We start from the raw sequence: 19,419 nt of genomic DNA, 5'->3' as shown, positions 1-19,419 counted from the left end.
ACTAGGAATTAAGACTGGATGCTATTATTTTAAAGGGGTTCCTCATTGGAATTTCCTTTTACAGCGGATATGAGGAAAGGCAAGTCAGTGGGGGTGTCCAAGGTCACACACTGGGATGGATTAACTGCAGAATTTACAAGTTTCTGAGTTCCAACCTCATCTCCTTATTTCCTCACTAAGCTACCTCACACATATGTCTTTGTATTTTTGCTAAAATAATCTTAGGCAACTTGTTCTGTGTTCTCAGTATACAAATATTTTACAAAAATAGTGAAAAAAAAGTACTCAATAGTAATTTTAAAAATTTCTAGCCGTGTTACTGTTCAACATGCCTTCTTCGGTATTATCGCACTTTTTCAATGTCATTTTGCAATGAATCATTTAAAAACGTGTAGAAGCCATAGTCTAGGACACACAAAAAGAGGAAACCTCATAGGTGATAAAACAAACTGCTGCTTATCATTAGCAATACTTCAATTGAGAAAATACTGCTTTTAGCCCATGACAATATTTTTGATCCTTTTTCTCCAGGTTTTCATGAGAATGGTCTTGAATTCACTCACCAGGACAGCGCTGCTCGCTGCACCTTCTCACTTCCTCGCCCGTCCCCTCACAAGGTTGCCCCGTCACCGCCGCACCCTGGCAGGTCCTCGTTCTCCGCTCCCAGCCGCCATCACAGGACTTGGAACATCCACTCCAGTGACCCCACTGATTCCATTGGCCATTGGCTGAAAGACATACGTCATGGTCAATGGCAGCAGTCCACTGCGCACAGCTTTAGGGCTGCTTCTACAATCTGAGGGCCATTACTGTCTTTTCAATTGTTAGTAATCTACCACCATAAATCAAATAAGTATTTGACTTGCCAGTCAAATGTAAAGCATTGTGAGGAACAAAAGTTTCTATATGTTTGTCAGGATCTACAAATAGACACTGAACTTCACTTGTAAAGAGTACAAGTCCAGTGCTGGACTTCCTCAATTTAATTAACATTTAATATAATGTAATTAATTTAATCTCATTTCAGAATCTCCTGGATTTTGTTGCTTTATTAATGTAACATACAGCAGAATGAGCTCTGGTACAATTGGCTTCATTTACTGGAAATGTAGAATTATCGGATGATTCCATGACTGTCTGGCATGGTTCTGTCACACTTTCTAAATGGAAGGCATCCTTTAAATAGAGTCATCAGCCTCTATTGTAGAGCACAGAGAACTACAGCCAACCTCCTGGGATAGACTTTGATGGGAAAGAATATAAAAAAAGAATGTATGTGTATATATACACACATATATATATATATGAGTCACTTTGCTATATAGCAGAAATTGACACAACACTATAAAACAACTATACTTTAATTTTTAAAAAACTAATAAAAATTAATTAATTAATGCAGTTACCAGGCCTTACCTATGCACTCAGGGTTGTAACACTCTCTGCTCTCGGCCCAGGGCCCTCTGCATTCAGAGCCCCCATGGGCGGCTGCAGTGCACTGCCGGCTTCTCTGCTGGGTCCCGTTAGAGCAGGTCACAGAGCACTGGCTCCAGGAACTCCACTCCTGCCATTGTCCATCAACTGCCAAAGCAGAAGCAGAGACAGTAAGAGGAGGCCTTCTGGAGAGAAGGCTGTTCACAAAGCACAGGCACGTTTTCAGTGAATTTCATGGATATGGCATGTTTTACAAATTGAAGGTCTGTGGCAACCCCGGGGGAGAGCAACTCTACTGGTGCCATTTTCTCAATAGTATTTGCTTGCTTCTTGTCACATTTGGGTGATTCTCACAACATTTCCAATTTTTTCTTGAGCATGATATTTGTTCTGGTAACTGATGGTCAGTGATCTTTGATGTTACTATTGTCACTGTCTTGGAGCGCCATGAATCTCACATATAAGACTGGGAACTTAATAGATAAATACGTGTTCTGACTGCCCCACCTACTGGCTGTTCCCCCATCTCTCTCCATTCTCCTCAGGGCCCCATATTCCCTGAGACACAATAATAAGGAAACGAGGCCAATTTATAACCCTTCAATGGCCTCTAAGTGTTCGAGTGAATGGAACAGTCACATATCTCTCATTTTCAATAGAAAGCCAGAAATGATTAAGTTTAGGGAGGAAAGCACATTAAAAGCCAAGTCAGGCCAAAAGCTAGGCCATTTGGGCCAATTAGCCAAGTTGTGAATGAAAAGGAAAAGTCTTGAAGGAAATTAAGTGCTACCCTTGCGAACACATGAATGATAAGAAATCAAAACAAAACAACTTTATCAACGATAAGTTTTGGTATCTGGATAGACAAACTAACCACCCTCAACATTCCCTTAAGCCAAAGCATAATCTAGACCCAGACCCTAGCTCTGCTCATTTCTACAAAGGCTGAGAGCTATGAGAAATCTTCAGAAAAAAAGACTGAAACTAGCAGAGATTGTCTCTGAGGTTTAAAGAAAGAAGCCATCTCCATAACATAAAAGCATAAGGTGAAGCAGCAAGTGCTGATGTAGAAGCTGCAGCAAGTTACCTGGAAGACCTAGCTAAGATAATTCATGCAGGTAGCTACACTGGACAACAGATTTTCAACATAGATAAAACATCTTCTATTGGAAGAAGGTACCATCTAGGACTTATATGTAGCTAGAGAGACAGAGACAATGCCTGGCTTCAAAGCTTCAAAGGACAGGCTGACTCTCTTGTTAGGGGCTAATGTAGCTTGTGACTCTAAGTTGAAGCCATTGTTCATTTGCCTTTCTGAAAATCCTAGGGCCCTTAACAATTATGCTAAATCTACTCTGCCTGTGCTCTGTAAATGGAACAACAAAGAGGACATGACACACATCTATTAACAACAAGGTTCACTGAATATTTTAAGCCCACTCAGATGTGCTGCTCAGAAAAAACGATTCCTTTAAAAAAAAATGACTCCTCATTGACAATGTACCTGGTCCCCAAAGAGCTCTGATGGAGATGAGATTAATGGTCTTTACGCCTGCTATCACAACATCCATTCTGCAGCCCATGGATCAAGGAGTCATTTTGACTTTCAATTGCTATTATTTTTGAAATACATTGCATAAGGCTATAATTGCCATAGATAGTGCTCCCTCTGATGGATCTGGGCAGAGTCAATTGAAAACCTTCTTTTAAATTAAGGTATACACGTTGTTTTTGAGACATAATGCTGTTGCACACTTAAAGACACTACAGCATAATGTAAACATAACTTTTATATGCACTGGGAAAGCAAAAGTTGGTGTGTCTCACTTTATTGTGATATTCACTTTATTGAGGTGATCTAGAACCAAATCTGCAAAATCTCTCAGACATGCCTGAACAAGGTAATCTTGAAGGTAAGTCCCAACCATGAGACTCAAAATGAATGCAATTAGATTTTACTACCCCCAAACTATAATCACCTTACTTTTCACTTCTATTTCCTTTTATGAATCCAGTATCTTTTTTTATTGACTTATTTCTGCAAAAATATTTATTGACCACTCAAAAAGGCAAGATTTTGGTCTCAAAGTTGGGTATAGGGAACAGTGAACACAATAAGTAATGACCAATAACTTGGGGAGCTCACATTTTAGAGCAGGAATCCCTAGAATGTATTAAACAATTAATTACATGCTGAATAAACTAATTCCGCAACATTGCTGCAAAGGATGATTTCAAGATGCTATGAGAGAAGAGTTTGCAGGGGTTGGGGAGTCTTCCCTGACAGAGTAAGGTTTAAGGTAACTTTGAAGGATAATGAGAAAATACATAGGGTAAGGATATGTCCCATGAAGATATAAAAGGCCCTGGGCACTTCCAGGAGCTGAATGGAGGACATTGTGAATAGAATTCAGAGAGACAGGTGAAGAACCATACCAGAGGAGGTCAGGAAAATAGCAGAGGCAGATTTCTGCAAACTTTTTGTCAACTGCGCTAAGGATTTTGGCTATTTTCTCAGATCATTAAGAAGCTATTGAAGGATTTAAACAGGATCCTCTGATCATATCTAGTGCAGGGTGGAGAAGGAATCAGTGGAGAGGGTAAGGCAACCTGAGCTGAGATGACAAGATGGTCCCAATGGGCATCCTGGGAGGATCCAGGCTATGAGGGAATGACCCTGAGTGAAGAGAGGTATCTGGTGACCAGAATGGAATAAAGATGGTTGAAGTTGTCTTTGGGAGTTCAAACTGAGATGCATTTACTTACTCACTCATTCAGATGACTTTTAACACTCTATTAATCATTGGTCACTGTGATAAGCATCACAAGAAATAGAGATATAAAGGAATTTGAATCCAACCTCAGAAATCTTATAACTCAAAGAATTACTCTGTGCACATAAATAAGTAAATACAAAATTAAGAACAATACCATCTTACTATGACAATGAAGACTAATTATGTTAGACTGGTATGGTAACATTTATAATTTAGACAAAGAAGACAGCATCTGTGCAGGTAATGTTTCTCGTAGCCACAGTACAGGTGAGCAAAAGAATCAGGCAAAAATATTTACTAATTTAGAAGGGATAAACTAGTATATAAGTTTATATATAGATGCATTTGTATATGACTGTCTACCTTTTCGTATCTCATTCCATGGCTCTTGGTCAATTTCACTGCAGTGAAAAGAGAGTTCACTATAAATCCAAAGTTCCAATATCAACTAACATTGCTCTGAAAATCCACTCAAACAAGAAAGCTTGGCAGAAGAGGAGTGAGCATTTTCAACCTAATTTCAGATCTAAAAAGAAGGCTGTTTAATATGTATCTAGCAGTCCTTAATAAATCCTTTGTGAGATTAAAAAAATCGCAAAGTGCCAATTTAATCATCCCGTTCCTGTAAGTTTAGCATCTCGATTAAAAGTGCCTGGCACATATTTTTTTCCTTTTTCTTTTTACAGCCACACCTGCAGCCTATGGAAGTTCTCAGGCCAGGGGTTGAATCAGAGCAGCAGCTGTGACCTACGCCACAACCACAGTAACACCACATCTTCACTGAAGCTTGTGGCAATGCCACATCCTTAGCTCACGGAGCAAAGCCAGGAATTGAACCAGCATCTTCACAGAGACAACTTTGGGTCATAAACTCACTGAGTCACAATGGGAACTCCTTTGTTATTTTCAACCTGGCACAATTTTACCAGCTATGTAATCCATTTGCCAGACAAAAAAAAGGAGACTCTGGTAAATCAATAGGATGTTATAAATTATCCATTTCCTGTCTATGTTGGCTTCGAAGATGAGTGTGTTTTTCATTTCAGAATCCTGCTTTTTAAAAGTAATAACATTTATTGAGCTTGCATTATGAAACTCACTATTCAGAGTATTCTTAGGAAAAGAATTTAAAAAACAATATTCATGCCTATACTGCATGTACCATCTATTTGGTGAAAGAATATACAGGCATTCAAATTATTGAAAACATTCAGGAAGCAACACATAAACAAAGATAAATTAAGTGATGCCAACCAGTCCAGTGTTCAGTGAATAGAATAAAGGAATATATGATGTCCTTAAGCATTCTGGTTTGAGGTACATTTTTAGTATCTTTTTATGGATGTAATAGTTACACACTCACTGCAAAGAAGAAAGGACAAGTGTCTCTGGCTAGGAAAATGTGCCTTCAGGAATGAGTGAGTCAGAGTCACAGAATCAGAGAAGGTAATTGGTCAGAGAGTTTTATTATGGATTAGGAAAGAGAAGATGCTTTGCTGAACAGAGATTAGGAAAAATGAGAATATTTGTCAAGTATTTTGCTCATTAGGCTTTTTCTAAAGGAAGACGTTGCCTCACCACTGTTACTTTTTTTAACATTTTAAATTCATTCTTATGAGTTCAGTCCTTTCTGCCAATGCACACATTTTATGCTTTGGCTAAAGTTCAAGAATAAGTTAAATTAGACATGTGAAGAGCATTTTGAGGTTCAGCACCAAGATAAACATCAACAATATGTGTATCTTAGATTGGAAGAGTTTTGTCTATAAATCAATTACAAAAAAATAAAATAGTGAAATTGAAGATTTATTAAGCAGACATTTTTGATGTTTTATTTTATATTGAGAACTAGAATTTCCTTACTGTACATTAACTATACTGTTATAAAAGAACTAACTTGACAAAGTAACTGACTGGACATATTTTAAAAAGAGGAAAAATCCAATAGTACTTTAGTGTGTTTTGTAGTGGGGTTAGTCAGAGCACCATTTCCACTGGGAAAATGGAAAATTGAGAAGTTAGAAAGAGAGGGCTATGTGAATTTAATTTAAATTATTAGAAAACAGACATTATAGGTACACAAAAGAATTTCTTTCAGTGCCAAACATGGAATATTGTTTTATTTTAGGGTTTTTTTCAGTTTGTCTTCCTGGAATTTTTTTTTAAATCATTAATTATGTTCTTCTTAGGGAGATGAGCCCAAGATATTTTAGGAAATGGTAGCGTCATTTTACTGAATGGGAAAAAGTGGAGGTTTTGGAGAGGGGGAAACTAAGAGCTCTGTTTTGGACATTTAAACATTTCCTAGTCTGACATGTGCACTATACTGCAGTGATAAATATTGAGATATTTTAAAATGAAAACCAATTATCATATGATGCACCTACTATTTGTATATCATAACCACTTATCCAGGTGCTATAGAAGGTGTGAAGAACCACACTTTTCTTTTTATCTGATATTTATCATCTGATGTTTAAAGGACCATCAAGGCCCTGCCTACCCCGACCCACCCAAATACATCTGCCTTCCACAAGTATAGGGATGACCCCACACTCACAGCAAACCCATGTATCTGAAAATCCCTTGAGTCTTTCTTTCTAGAATTGTGCCATCATTGAAAACTAATTAGCATCTTGTTATTCTATCAGAAAAGTATCCCGGATGATTTGGGAAAACGTAAACACTGCAAAGCTGGTCTCAGAGGCACTGTGACTGGTCTTGTTGTACTAGACTCCGGGAACACTGCAGTGATAAAGACCCACCAAGCTCTGCTCTCACCGAGTATGTAGTCTGAGGGGCTGGGATGGGGACAGATGATGATAAACAAGGAAACAAATGAGCAAACAAGAGTCTCAGCTGCAAGTGTCATGAAGGCAATGTGACCACAGGTGAGCTGAGTCCCCAGTCACTAGAAGGAGCCAGAAACATGAAGATCTGTGGAAGGCTCTACACAAGTGAAGCCTGAAGGTCAGGAAAGCTTTGTGCATTCTAGGTCAGAGAGGAGGCTGGGGCCCATGGGACTTGTAAAGAGGGGGACTCGAGAGGCAGTGGGTTCACAGGTGAGCAGAGGCCAGATTCTGGGTGTCCCTGCAGGCATGTGACCAACAAGCTGAGAATCCATGAGAGGATTTTGAAGTAGGGTAGAGATGTGAGACAGTCCACATTTTAACCTTTCATTGGGTAGTTGTGTGTAGTGTGGATTGCACAGGGGCGAGAACAGGTAGGAAGATGTTAGGGGACTCAAGTGTAGCCCAGACAGAGGTAAATGGTGGCACCTTTTACGGAACTGGGTTAGAGTAGGTTTCAAACGCCTCAGCAGGTAGGTACACAGCCCTGAAATCAGAATATCTATCTGGAACATGTTGAATTTGTGATGCCATTACAGACCTAGTGCAATTTAAAGCTGTATTTCCCAAAAGTATTTGAAATGCAATCCTCCCTCCCCCCCCCTTTTTTTTTTAACTTTCATGGAACACCATTTGGTAAACATCACATTGGAGGAAATGATTTCTTCTATAATATGAAGCCAGGTTAAGAATAAACACTTTCTTGAGCTTTTTAGTTTCTCTTCATTTCCATCCTAAGGACTTGCAGTTGGATTCTTTTAGTGTTATTTTTCAATCTAAAAACTCCAGAGGCTTATTACTTTACGAACCATCCCACAAGGGTGACTAAGAATAGAGAATGCAAGGCTGTATTTTGAAGTTGGGAGATACACTGAGATCAGCCTGTCTTACCTTCACATAATGTGCTTCCTTATACAACAGTGTCACACTGGGGACACTTTTTTTTCAGTAGTGTGACACATTACCAGATTTTCTGGACCCAAAAGAATTAAAATTGTAAAGCCTAAATTGTTAGATTGCTAGGGCTTACATCGTTAGATATATCAACTTCCCTCTGCCATGCATAAAGAGGAGCAATCGTGTTCACCTGCAAGAAAAACCTGTCTCCCATGTGCAGGGAAAAAATTAATTTCTATGATACATTTAATGAAAATACTATGTTTCAGTCTATTTTCTCATCTTGACCAGGGACAATATGGAATAGGCTGGATGACAATAACCACAAGTTAGATTATGCACTCATCCATAACGTAGTGAATATTGTGATTACTAAAACCATCATTTCAGCAACTGTTCTGGGTTGATTATTGCTGAGTGACTAAGCTACTTATAGGGAGGGGTTGGGGGAGAAGAATTCTGGGCCCTGCTCTAAGGCTATCTGATTTAGCACTGCAAATTTGGAGAGTTCTGATTTTTATTGAATTGGGAGTTATCCAGGGAACAGGCTACAAAACTGAAATGTAGATGAGCCAACCTCTTACTCTGGTCTTATGCTGAAGAACATAAATCTATGCTTCCTAATTTCCATTTTAAAAATAAATAACAAAAAAGGAAAAATAAAAATGAAATTTCACTTTAAAAATGAGAATTAAGAATAGAAGCAAGTTATCATGATAAGACTAAGAAGAATAAAAAAAAAGTTGGTAAATTAAGACAAAGTTTAAATGAGAAAAAAAATGTTAAATATAAAAGAAAGCAAGCAAGGATTAACAAAGACATAATTAATTTTTTAAAAATCTCATTTGCAAAGCACTGAAAGTTCACCAGAACAATGCTGAAAATCTGATATGACACAAAATGAATACAACTGCCCTGTGACAGACTAGAAGGTTAAGAGGATAAAATGCAAATTAATTAAAGAACAGGTTAATGAGGCAGCATTTGAGTTTCAAATTATAACATCCTCATGCTGAGACAACCAGAGACTTCTGAACTAAGGTAGGGTGAAGGTTCAGCCACTTTCCACTCACTGTTCTCACCAGCATGGCTCCCTGCTGAGGGGTTGTGGGGAGGTCCCCCTCTCACAGATGCTGAAGAATCAAAACACTAGTTCCACAGGAGACTGAAGCCTCTTGCTCCAAGTTACAGATATTTGGGTGCAGCTGTGTTTCTCAGGCCCTACCATTAGGTGATTCTTTCCTTCTTCTTAGGGTTTTTAAGAGTCTGCAAATACATCTGAAAACTACAACCTAATGGGATCTCTCTAGAAAGTTCTGGATTCACAGGAATGCCTTTCTCAAATGTAGGACTGACCAGTGAGACGCTGCTCAGCCCCACAAATTTACATGGGCCCTTATGTACTTACTTCTTGCTGATACAGTCCTGGCCCAAGAATCCCTTTGAGTCTCTGATGAAGGCTGTTCATAAGAAACAACGCTCAGAAACTATCATGATATTCTTATTTTACTTCACCAATTTCTTCCCAAGTTCCTTATTTCTAAAGTAATATTCTCAAATACATCATGATAAATATCCTTGAATGTATATTGCTTTATACTCTTCAAGATTCTTTCACCTAATTTTAGTCATATAACAATATAACATTCCTATGATATAGAAGGGTAATAAATACCAGCATATTTAAAAAATGAAAGAATTGAGGAATAATGAAGAGGAAGAAGTCGCCTAAGTAAATATTTATAATTAATTGTTGGGACTCAACCTTAATCCATGTTTTGTGAATTCCAGACCTACTGAATCAATGTAATTAAATTCATTTATACATAGCTTCATATATAAATGAAAATTTGTCAATAGTTCTTTATTTCAGTCTTCAATCTGTCACATTACTTATCCCTATCTATCCTCTATATTATTTGTACCCTACTTCATAAATATATATTAGCAAGGAAATTGTCAAAACTGAAACAAAAAGGATCAAACTTGAATCATTTGTTCCTCCAGTCTTCATCCATCGACAGAGGGAAAAAAATTATTACTCTATAGTAAAACACTATGAAGAAATTTATCATAAATCTCAATACTTTGAACTAAAAACTTAAGCTTTTATTTTCCCCAAATAATTTAATTTTGGAAAGGACCATATCCATTTTATTTGGGGAGATAAACAGCTATATAATTTTAATGAAGGGCCTACCTAGAAAATGCAAATATTCCATTATGTCTGTCCATCACTTTTCCCCAGTTGAATATTACTCAAAAGCAAAATTATTAAAAACAGAAGCACTAAAGTGATCAAATAACCCTGGAAGAGGAGTCACCACCAAGGTGACACCCAGGCACAGGCACAGGTTTGACATCTACAGCTAGACTTCAGTGCTGTAGGCAGCTTCCTTGGTGTCATAGCGAGGCTGTGTTATTTCTTGTTGGACATAAAACCATCACAGAGCGTATCAACACCAGACAAGGTCACTCTGAGGCTGATAACAATGAGGTAAAACAAGGCCACTTCAGAGACAAAGATAAGGTCACACGGAACCCACAATGTTCCAAACATTCTTCTAAGATGAGTGACTCCCTTCTTCACCAACCACTGTTAGTCTTCCCCCATCCTAGATCATTTACCAATATACACAGTACACAACTGTCCCCTCTTCCTGACACTGTCAGATCTGTAGCAAAGCCTCAATTTTTTAAACCCTCTGTGAAATCACCCAATAAAAATCCAAATGCCTCAGTTAGTCTTTCCCAACACCCTTCTACTATGATGCCCCACAGTCCCTGTGTTGATTTTCCCTCACCGCCAAGAGTAGCAAACCCACCTTGCTCAATGACATGTGTCATCCTGACGGACTCTGACTGGAGGGCACTGAGGTGATAATAATCCTAATACTTCCACAGTGTTTGCTATTTACCAAGTTCTCTCCCTTATAACATCTCACGTGGTCCTCTCATGAAGTGGGTATTACTATCTTGTCCCCACTGTATAGCTGAAGAAACTCAGGATCAGAGGGACAAAAACAGATATTAAAGGTGACCTCTGAATTTAGATACATGTTCTTGTGCGAAAGTCCAAGATCTTGCTACTACACATTAATGTACCATTAAGTAGACACAGAAAAATGCCTATAAGAATTTGGATCAGTATTAGAAATGTCGATATATTCATACCAAGAAAATAAATTCAATAGTAATTTGTTGGATACCACCGAGTACAAAGTTGAGAGGTAAAGAGGAAATAGAAGTGCATCCCTTGTCCTCAAACAGATCAATAAATACCATTATGAACTTGGTGCTCAGTTTGTGAATGCAATGAAAATTCAGAGAAAAGAGAAAACAGTCTGGACTTCCAGAAGTTCTGAGTTTGGTGACAAAAGATAAACATATCACAAAGACTATTGAACATATACCCTTCCATAATATCACATTTAAGTATTACTACAGATGAGGACAGGAGAAGGTTATGTTTATGAGACAGAGAAGGAATCACAGTGAAATCCTTTTCTTGCTCTATATGCCTCTGGCCCACCTCTCCCAACCAACACCAGTCACTGTTTTCAGACACAGTACATAAATCAATAACCAGTAACTCTAACTAGAAATAGCAGGTCTACTCTTTCCTTTCTTTCTTCTCTCCCTTACATGGATCTCAGGCAGGTCGTTCACATTCATCTCAAAAGAAGTTGGGAGAAAACTGGACATTGAATAAGGAAAGTGTCAGATAAAAATAGGATGTCATCTTCTAATCAGTAGTTATCATAATTTGCATCAATAAAACACATTTCATTAGTTCATGTGGATAATACTCATCATCCCTATGTAGCATCCACTTCATTATGGCAGTGATATGTGTTTCTTTTGTTGTTGTTGTTATTCCCCGAATATAATTTTTTTTCCTTCTGTACAAGCATGGTGACCCAGTTACACATACATGCATACATTTTTTTTTCTCCCATTATCATGCTCCATCATAAGTGACTAGACATAGTTCAAAATATGTGTTTCTTAAAATCAGGATACTGGGATGATGTTCTAACATGACCCCACACTAAAATGCCACTGCCCATTATCTCAATTTGCATGGTCAAATCTTGCAAAGGCAGTGGGAGAGCAGAGAACCACGTTGTCAGTTTGAATGTTCCTTCTGCCCTCTTCTCTACAATCAGCCTCCAAAATCAGCCTAACCAAGGAGAACCAAGTGTGGGTCTTGGCCCACTCTCTTCATCACTTACACATTTCCTATTACAGTTTTATTCCTTGAGAGGATGACTTAGGGATCTCAGGGAGAATGGCTACAAGAAATGTAGGTAGGAACCACTTCATATTAAAATTACCACCTTTCATTGAAGTTTGAGTACCTGTATGTGTTTTTCAGAATTGCATTCAATTTTTCACATGCTTATTTCTAAATCCTCAGAAGAGACTGCAAATTTCTTGAGATCAGGGACTATATATTCTTTTCAGTAGTCTTACATCTAGTTGATACTTAATAATACTTTTATATTCAGTGAAGGTGCCTGAGGTTAGCTCTAAAACAAGAAGTTCTAATTCTTCTAATATCTAAGAAGAATTCCAAATATTTGTAGCAAATAAAATGACATATTTAAAAAATCTAATGACAAAATCTGAGACAGAATATATAAAATAATTTTTAAAATTATACATATTAGAATCCCCTTTCTAGTAAGGAAATTAGGATAAAATATGGTAAGAATGTTTTCTTTTTTTTGAAACAATTAAATCCAAGGATGGAAATAACAGAAGTTATAAATGAAATTAAATATTCTTGATAGAGCCATAATGCTCACTTATAAGAAAATATGAGCTAGGCTAGATTCACAAATAGTATAATCACAATTTCCAAAAATTAAGGATCTAACAAAAGAAAGCTATCCAACATTAATGGTTTTAGAGCGATTCAAATGATAATATAATACGGGTAAAACACAACTAGTTGAAAATCTATGTGGTTACTATTTGAGAGACAAAGCAACACTTATATCAACTTAGAAAAATGAATTTTCTTATCTGAATTCTAACAACTTAGAATCCCTTTATACTGATAACCAAGCTTTTTACTCCCAGAAAAATGGATAGAAAGTGGACAGTGAAAAACCTAGTTGATAATATTTTACTGGTCAGTACCATGTACCGATCTTTGTACTTATAGAGATCAACCGAGGTAACATAATTAAAAACCAATATGTTAAAGAGATTCTATAGTTAGCTATTATTTTTGACTTCCCTGTATTATCTATTTTTTCACACTCCACAGAAAAATAAGAGTGAACTCTATTTGACTCCCCATAAATGTCACAGCTCAGCAGTTAAAAAAAAATTCTATAATTTGTCTAAGCTTACTCAAATCTTCAGGAAAAAGACATATGTGTATCTATGTGCCTATGCATATGTTTACAGAGAGACAAAAATAAGACAAAACATAAATAGATTTTCTGGGAGTGATTTGCAAATAAGGAATCATTATTTTTGACTCTTCAATATTCATGACACCTTAATATTGAATTGTATGAGTTTTATTCACAATTGATAGAATTCTAAAAGTGATAATATTATTCAACATGACTGCTACTTATTTAAAGGTATATTCCCAAATGTAGGACACCAGTAGTCTCTCCAAAGTAAAAGGGAACAGTTAAGCTTGTTAATGACCATTGCTTCTCTATATTTTAGATGTGCTTTCATAGTCATCAGATGTTTTTGATTCTTAAAATTTCCAGAAGAAATTTGAATTATAGCCTCAAATTGTAGTATATTAACTTGGTAAATTTAAAGGGCAAACAGGACTCAATGTGAGTCTGGATCACACTATTGGGATCATGGCTATGCTGGTTGCATGCAGATTATGTGACTACATGGGCCTGTGAGAAATTCTCCCAAAGAGAAGATAAATGTCTATTTATGTGGGTCTTTGCCACATTTTTAGCCTTTGCCATTTGCCACTCCTGTCTGTCTTTTCCTCTAAGAAATTCCTTTGCTTTTCCTGGGAGATTCTATCCTCTGTGTTTACTTTCTCGCATAAATTGCAAGCCCCTTCAAGCTGGAGATCAGTCCTTTTCATGTGTAGGTACCTGTTTTATGCGTGAATGTTTCAGCATCCTAAATAAAAGCATTAGGAAGACTTCTCTCTGGAGTAATGGGTGAAATGACCACAGTCAGGTAAAACAGAATTGAAATATTTTAAAGGAAAGACTAATTTTAAAGAATATAAATACACTCTAAAACAGAACACAGTCCTCATAATCACATAAAGATTATATGTCATTTATGGTCTAATCATTTTATGCATCTAGCAGTGAATCTAGAAAGTCTGACTTCCTAGCAAATGTCTGTCATGCTCATACATGGTCAGTGGCACATCCCACGCCTGATCTGAATGAGTGTGGAGAATAACAGCAGAAGGACGGCCTCTACACAAGTCTCTTTAGTCACAATATGGATGCAGTAGTCAATCCAAGGCTTTGGGACATCTTACGATTTTCTAAAGAGGGAAATCCAAGTATAGATAACATCTTAGTGGGAAGCTTTAATATACATATGAATAGAAATTCAAAAAAGTGAGCACTGATTGGTACTCAGTCAAGGAAATATCATTAGGTGGAATCAAGGAAGGTACCAGTTTTAAGTAGGAATCAAAGGACATGTTTTCCAGTGTGGCTGAATGAAGGCTGTACTCTCAATATTTCCTGTATTGACTAGGGACCATATACGAAAGACAAATTTAATGGGCACTGAAAGCAGAACAGGCTCACCTGGGCAGAGAGCAATATTACAAGGCTTATGATGTGTCTCGGGTCCTTCACAGGGCCTTCCCCCGTACTGGGGTGGCGTGCATGCCCGGGTCCTCGTTCTTTGGCCTCGACCACATGTGAATGAACACAAACTCCACGGAGACCACTCCTCCCAGACTCCATGGACTGTAATAAAGCAAAGAAGCTTCAACAACAGAAGCAGAAAGGCAAAGTCAAAGATTACTTTTTCTTTACAATTAAGAAAAAACTCATCAAATAGGCAAGTATGAAGATATTTGAAAAAGTCAGTTGAATTACGCTTTTTATTTATTTTGCTTTTTTAGGGCCCCGCACCCGTGGCACATGGAGGTTCCCAGGCCAGGGGTCTAATTGGAGCTACAGCGGCCATCCTAAGCCACAGCCACGAGCCACGTCTGCGACCTACACCACAGCTCATGGCAATGCCAGATCCTTAACCCACTGATCCTTAACCCATCAAACCGGCAACCTCATGGTTCCTAGTTGGATTCATTTCTGCTGCGCCACAATGGGAACTCCTGAATTACTCTTATTTGCCACAAAATGTAAGTTAACTTGAAAAAATCATTAAAATAATGGGAAATTGAATGTACTTTTTTCTGTATTTGAACAGTTATTTATGTCATAAAGTTTTGATATTTCTTTTTTTTTTTTTAAATGGAACGGCATCTCTCTCTTTCATGGTAAGATAGTCAGGAATTACTGCTATGTACAAGTAATATCAACTAATCTAATATAGAAAAATAAATTTTTAGAGTGATAATCTGGAATTAATATTGCATTTAAATAGATAATGGCCAATTTAATTCGTCCAACATTTACAAAGTTTCAGGATTAGTTAATAGTGTCAGTATGAAACAAAATCTGAGAATTGATGGTGCATACTTTAAACAGGTATTTAACCTGACATTTTAGAAAATAAATGTATTCTTGCCATTAAAAATCATGGGTGTTTAAGTCACTCTTCTTATGAATAAGGGGGAAATTTCAAAGACTATCGACTCGCATGAAATCCTCCTCTTGCCCCAGTTTTTAAATGAGGAGCAAATATGAAGACTTCTTTCTAATAGCCATGAAACCAAAAGATATCTTTCCACTTTCAATAACTGGATGGCGCTGGAAATCCTCCTAATTAATAAAAGTTCTAGAAAATAACGATCTAATGAAGAGTACACCAAACATAACTATCAATACACCAGTATTTTAAATATGGCATTACAATGAATTCAAACTTGATCAGAAATACTAGCATAATTTTCCGCCTACATAGTAACCATTGCACATAAATATTGACATCTTTTGCAAAAAGACCATTAGGGTTCAAAGTTTAGATCCTGTCCTTGCACTATAAAATCACCAATCTCATCCCAATTCTTAATATTTGGGACAGTAAGCAGTAGCATTCCATGGATAATACAGACCAAAAGAAGCCAGGAAAAATGTTTCCCTTTCTTGCAAACATTTCTGTATTGATGTTGAGCCTCTTTAGTACTCTTAAAAGTTCGCGAGCAGAGGTTTGATATAACACCCACTGATTGACATGAGTAGGAGGAGTAGAAATTTATAATCGAAGATGACGAAAAAGATGTTCATTTTTCCCTGAACATTGGTAGGGTTAGGCTGAAGTCCACATAAAGTGCCACAATAGTTATGCCAGTAAATACAGTCTATCTAGAACCTTTTGCACGTATCTGCTGACCAAACTGTTACTTTAAAAACACATGTAACACGGTTAATTATGAGGCAGCCCATTCTCTTCTATTTATACTATGTAGATTCCCCAACTTGTAAAAATACGTTCAAAAGTTGAAAAAGTAGCCAAATTTAGGTAATATTCAATGAAAAGTTCTTTAGGTCAGTGAAACTTGGTGGAAAGTATATTTCGAAAATATTGTTTAGAAAAAGGGTGAGAGAAATTAAGATGTTTGCATTTTTCCTATTAAGTTTGAGACAATCAAGGATAATTTGTACCCACTGGTATAAGAATAAATAGTAAGTCTGTATTTAAGTCTAAAGAAAAAAAATGCATATATACATATTTACATGTAGGTATATATGATCAATTATAGCAAAATATTTTAAAAGTAACATATATAAATGCATTTTGTTTTGTAAAAAGTATACCTTTAAGCAATTTTTCACATTTATTTCTAGTTACCAAAATTTCCCTATTTAAAAAAGCACTTTTTTGCCCTAATTTTTTATATAAGATGTTAATAGACTATATAGTATTCTGATTTCTGGTTCTATTCATCTTTTTTTCTATCAACTCACATTGCTCCACACACGCTGAACAATCCAAGAAGGAAAAGCTGTCATATTAGCAGATTTTTCTCTAAAATCTCGAAGATGTGTTGATTAATCTTAATGACTTAGTTAAATTATGAAGTTAGAACCCTCTGAAAAATAATCTTATTCATTACTTTCTAACAGTCTTTACTGCTCCATAAGAAATTTCATGAGTTCTCCACATCATTTTTAAAAAAGCAAAAATGCTTTTATTCATTTGAAAAGGACCCAGAATTATTAATGCTTTGTTATTTTAAATTTTATTGAATTAATTAGAAATTATAGCACATATCTTGTAATTTTATAAATTCAGAAAAGATTTGTGATAAAGGTTAATTTTATTTTAATGAAAAATTATGAAAACTACTTTCAGTAAAGTATGAAAATCTGTAAGTGATCTAATCTACTTGAAAAATGTACTTAATAAAACTAAGAAACATGAAATTAACCCATTTTTATAGTTTTCTTAGACGCTAGCTATAACGTCACATCTCTGTGTTAGAGATGAAATGAGAACTACACATACACAAATTATACTACTAGATTTTGCAATAAGTATACAAATTATCTTGTGATTTAGCTTGGGATGTAAAAAAAAAAAAATGTGACCAGTAGACCAGTAGGTTATTGATTTCTGAGATAATTTTCTTCTTAGGAATAAAATATTTTTTCAGAAAGATATTTACACAGCTTAAAGTACTACTTAAGGCTTTTACATTGACTTTTTTGACACTGTTTTCATTAAATAGTATATAAAAATACATATTTACCAGCATGGCAAATACCTGAACAGAATACAGAACACAAAATATTTCATAATAAACATCTGAAAGATATCCCAATTTTCTATAGTGGGATACTTATTCTACATTTTTGAAATAATTTAGTTGCTAAGTTATTCTTCATGGTTGAAAATCAAAAAGAAGTCAATGAAACTTCTCATTCTCCTGAATTAAACATCTAAACCGTAAAAATGATAAAAAGAGACATATTTCTTATCATCAGTACTAGGTAACCAAATTTAGAGAGACAAACCAATACATCTACAAAGATGAAGACAAATTATTAATTGGTTATGTACTTCAGCAGGCATCATGATAGGAGGATTAAGAAACTGGGGAAAAACTTTAAAACCATAGATTATTATTCGGGTTTCTGGTCATGAGACACAGAGTGAAAGGGAGAGTAAGCCGGCTCCACTACAGACACTCCCAGGCCCAGGGAAGGGACTGATCAGCAGCCTTGGGCAGAAAGATGGAGCTTTCCAAATGTTACTGGATGAGTGTTGACAGTGTCTGGAAAGTAAGCTCTGAGTGGAGAACTGTGGAGAACACTTTGGCACCCACTCAGACTTCGTTTGAGGGATCTGTTTGCCATCAGAGTCTATCCCTATATGTTGAAAGATTTGACCCTTCAAAAGGATGCTGATAAGATAAATGTATAGACCAAGTACAGCTTAACTCTCTTTGGACACTTGTCATTGCCCAGGACAGGGCACTTGATCCTGGAACCCTTAACATAAATAACTATGCCTAGGGACCAGCATTAAGTACGATGCCACATCCCAATGAAAAACCACTAGCATTTCCTCATGAAGTCCTTTTACCTACAAAATTCAGAAACTTTATAATTCCTAAAATACCCATGTCCTTACTGTTCCTATTTTCCTGCTTCTGCCTAAAGCACTAGAGTTGGCCTCCTCTATGCTATGTCATCTTTTTTCACTGTCTCCCCCAACCCAGGACCTCCTTATGCATTTTCTTCCTTTAAGCCTTTTATTTTTTACATGACGTCTTTCTCATCTAGTCTGATTTCCACTGTTCTCATTAATTTTTCTTGTTTTCAGAGGAAATTATTGCTCTTTTCCTGTCTTCCCTTGCTTGTAGCTTTCTTCTATTTTTATTTTATTTTATTTTATTTTATTTTATTTTATTTTATTTTATTTTATTTGTTTTGTTTTGTTTTGTTTTGTTTTGTTTTGGCTGCACCCACGGCATGCAGAAGTTCCTGGGTCAAAGATCAAAACCAAAGCACAGCAGTGACAATGCCAAATACTTAATTACTATGGCACCAGGGAACCCCTGTTTATCTTTAATTTTCCCTTTTCTACTGCTTTGTGCCTCCCAAGCAGATGTCAAGGGGATCTCCCATCTCATTTCAGCCTTCCTCTTCCTCTTCCACAACTGCCCACCACTTCCTTTCTTTTTCATTTCATTTTTCCACGTTGTTTGCTTTTTCTGTTTTGTTTTGTTGCTTTTTAGGGCCACACCCACAGCATATGGAGGTTCCCAGGCTAGGGGTTGAGTTGGAGCTGCAGCTGCTGGCCTACACTGCAGCCACAGCAAAGCAGGATCCAAGCTGTATGTGTGATCTACACCACAG

General features: G+C 36.6%; 1 protein-coding gene across 9 annotated transcripts in view; it reads right to left on the bottom strand.

Annotated features, from left to right (window-relative positions):
• The window catches only part of ADGRB3 (adhesion G protein-coupled receptor B3), a 733,899-nt gene that overhangs the window by 402,961 nt on the left and 311,519 nt on the right, over window positions 1-19,419 (bottom strand). For all 9 annotated transcript variants that reach the window (XM_021072848.1, XM_021072838.1, XM_021072869.1 and 6 more), the window contains 3 exons: window positions 14,731-14,895; window positions 1,417-1,581; window positions 564-728 (listed from right to left, as the gene is read on the bottom strand). In XM_021072848.1, the coding sequence (XP_020928507.1) occupies window positions 564-728; window positions 1,417-1,581; window positions 14,731-14,895 (495 nt within the window). The remainder of the gene's footprint in view (window positions 1-563; window positions 729-1,416; window positions 1,582-14,730; window positions 14,896-19,419) is intronic.

This window comes from Sus scrofa, chromosome 1 (genome assembly GCF_000003025.6).
Source record: "Sus scrofa isolate TJ Tabasco breed Duroc chromosome 1, Sscrofa11.1, whole genome shotgun sequence".
Lineage (NCBI taxonomy): Eukaryota > Metazoa > Chordata > Mammalia > Artiodactyla > Suidae > Sus > Sus scrofa.
Note: the sequence above shows the minus strand (reverse complement) of the source record. Positions and strands in the feature narration are given on the sequence as shown.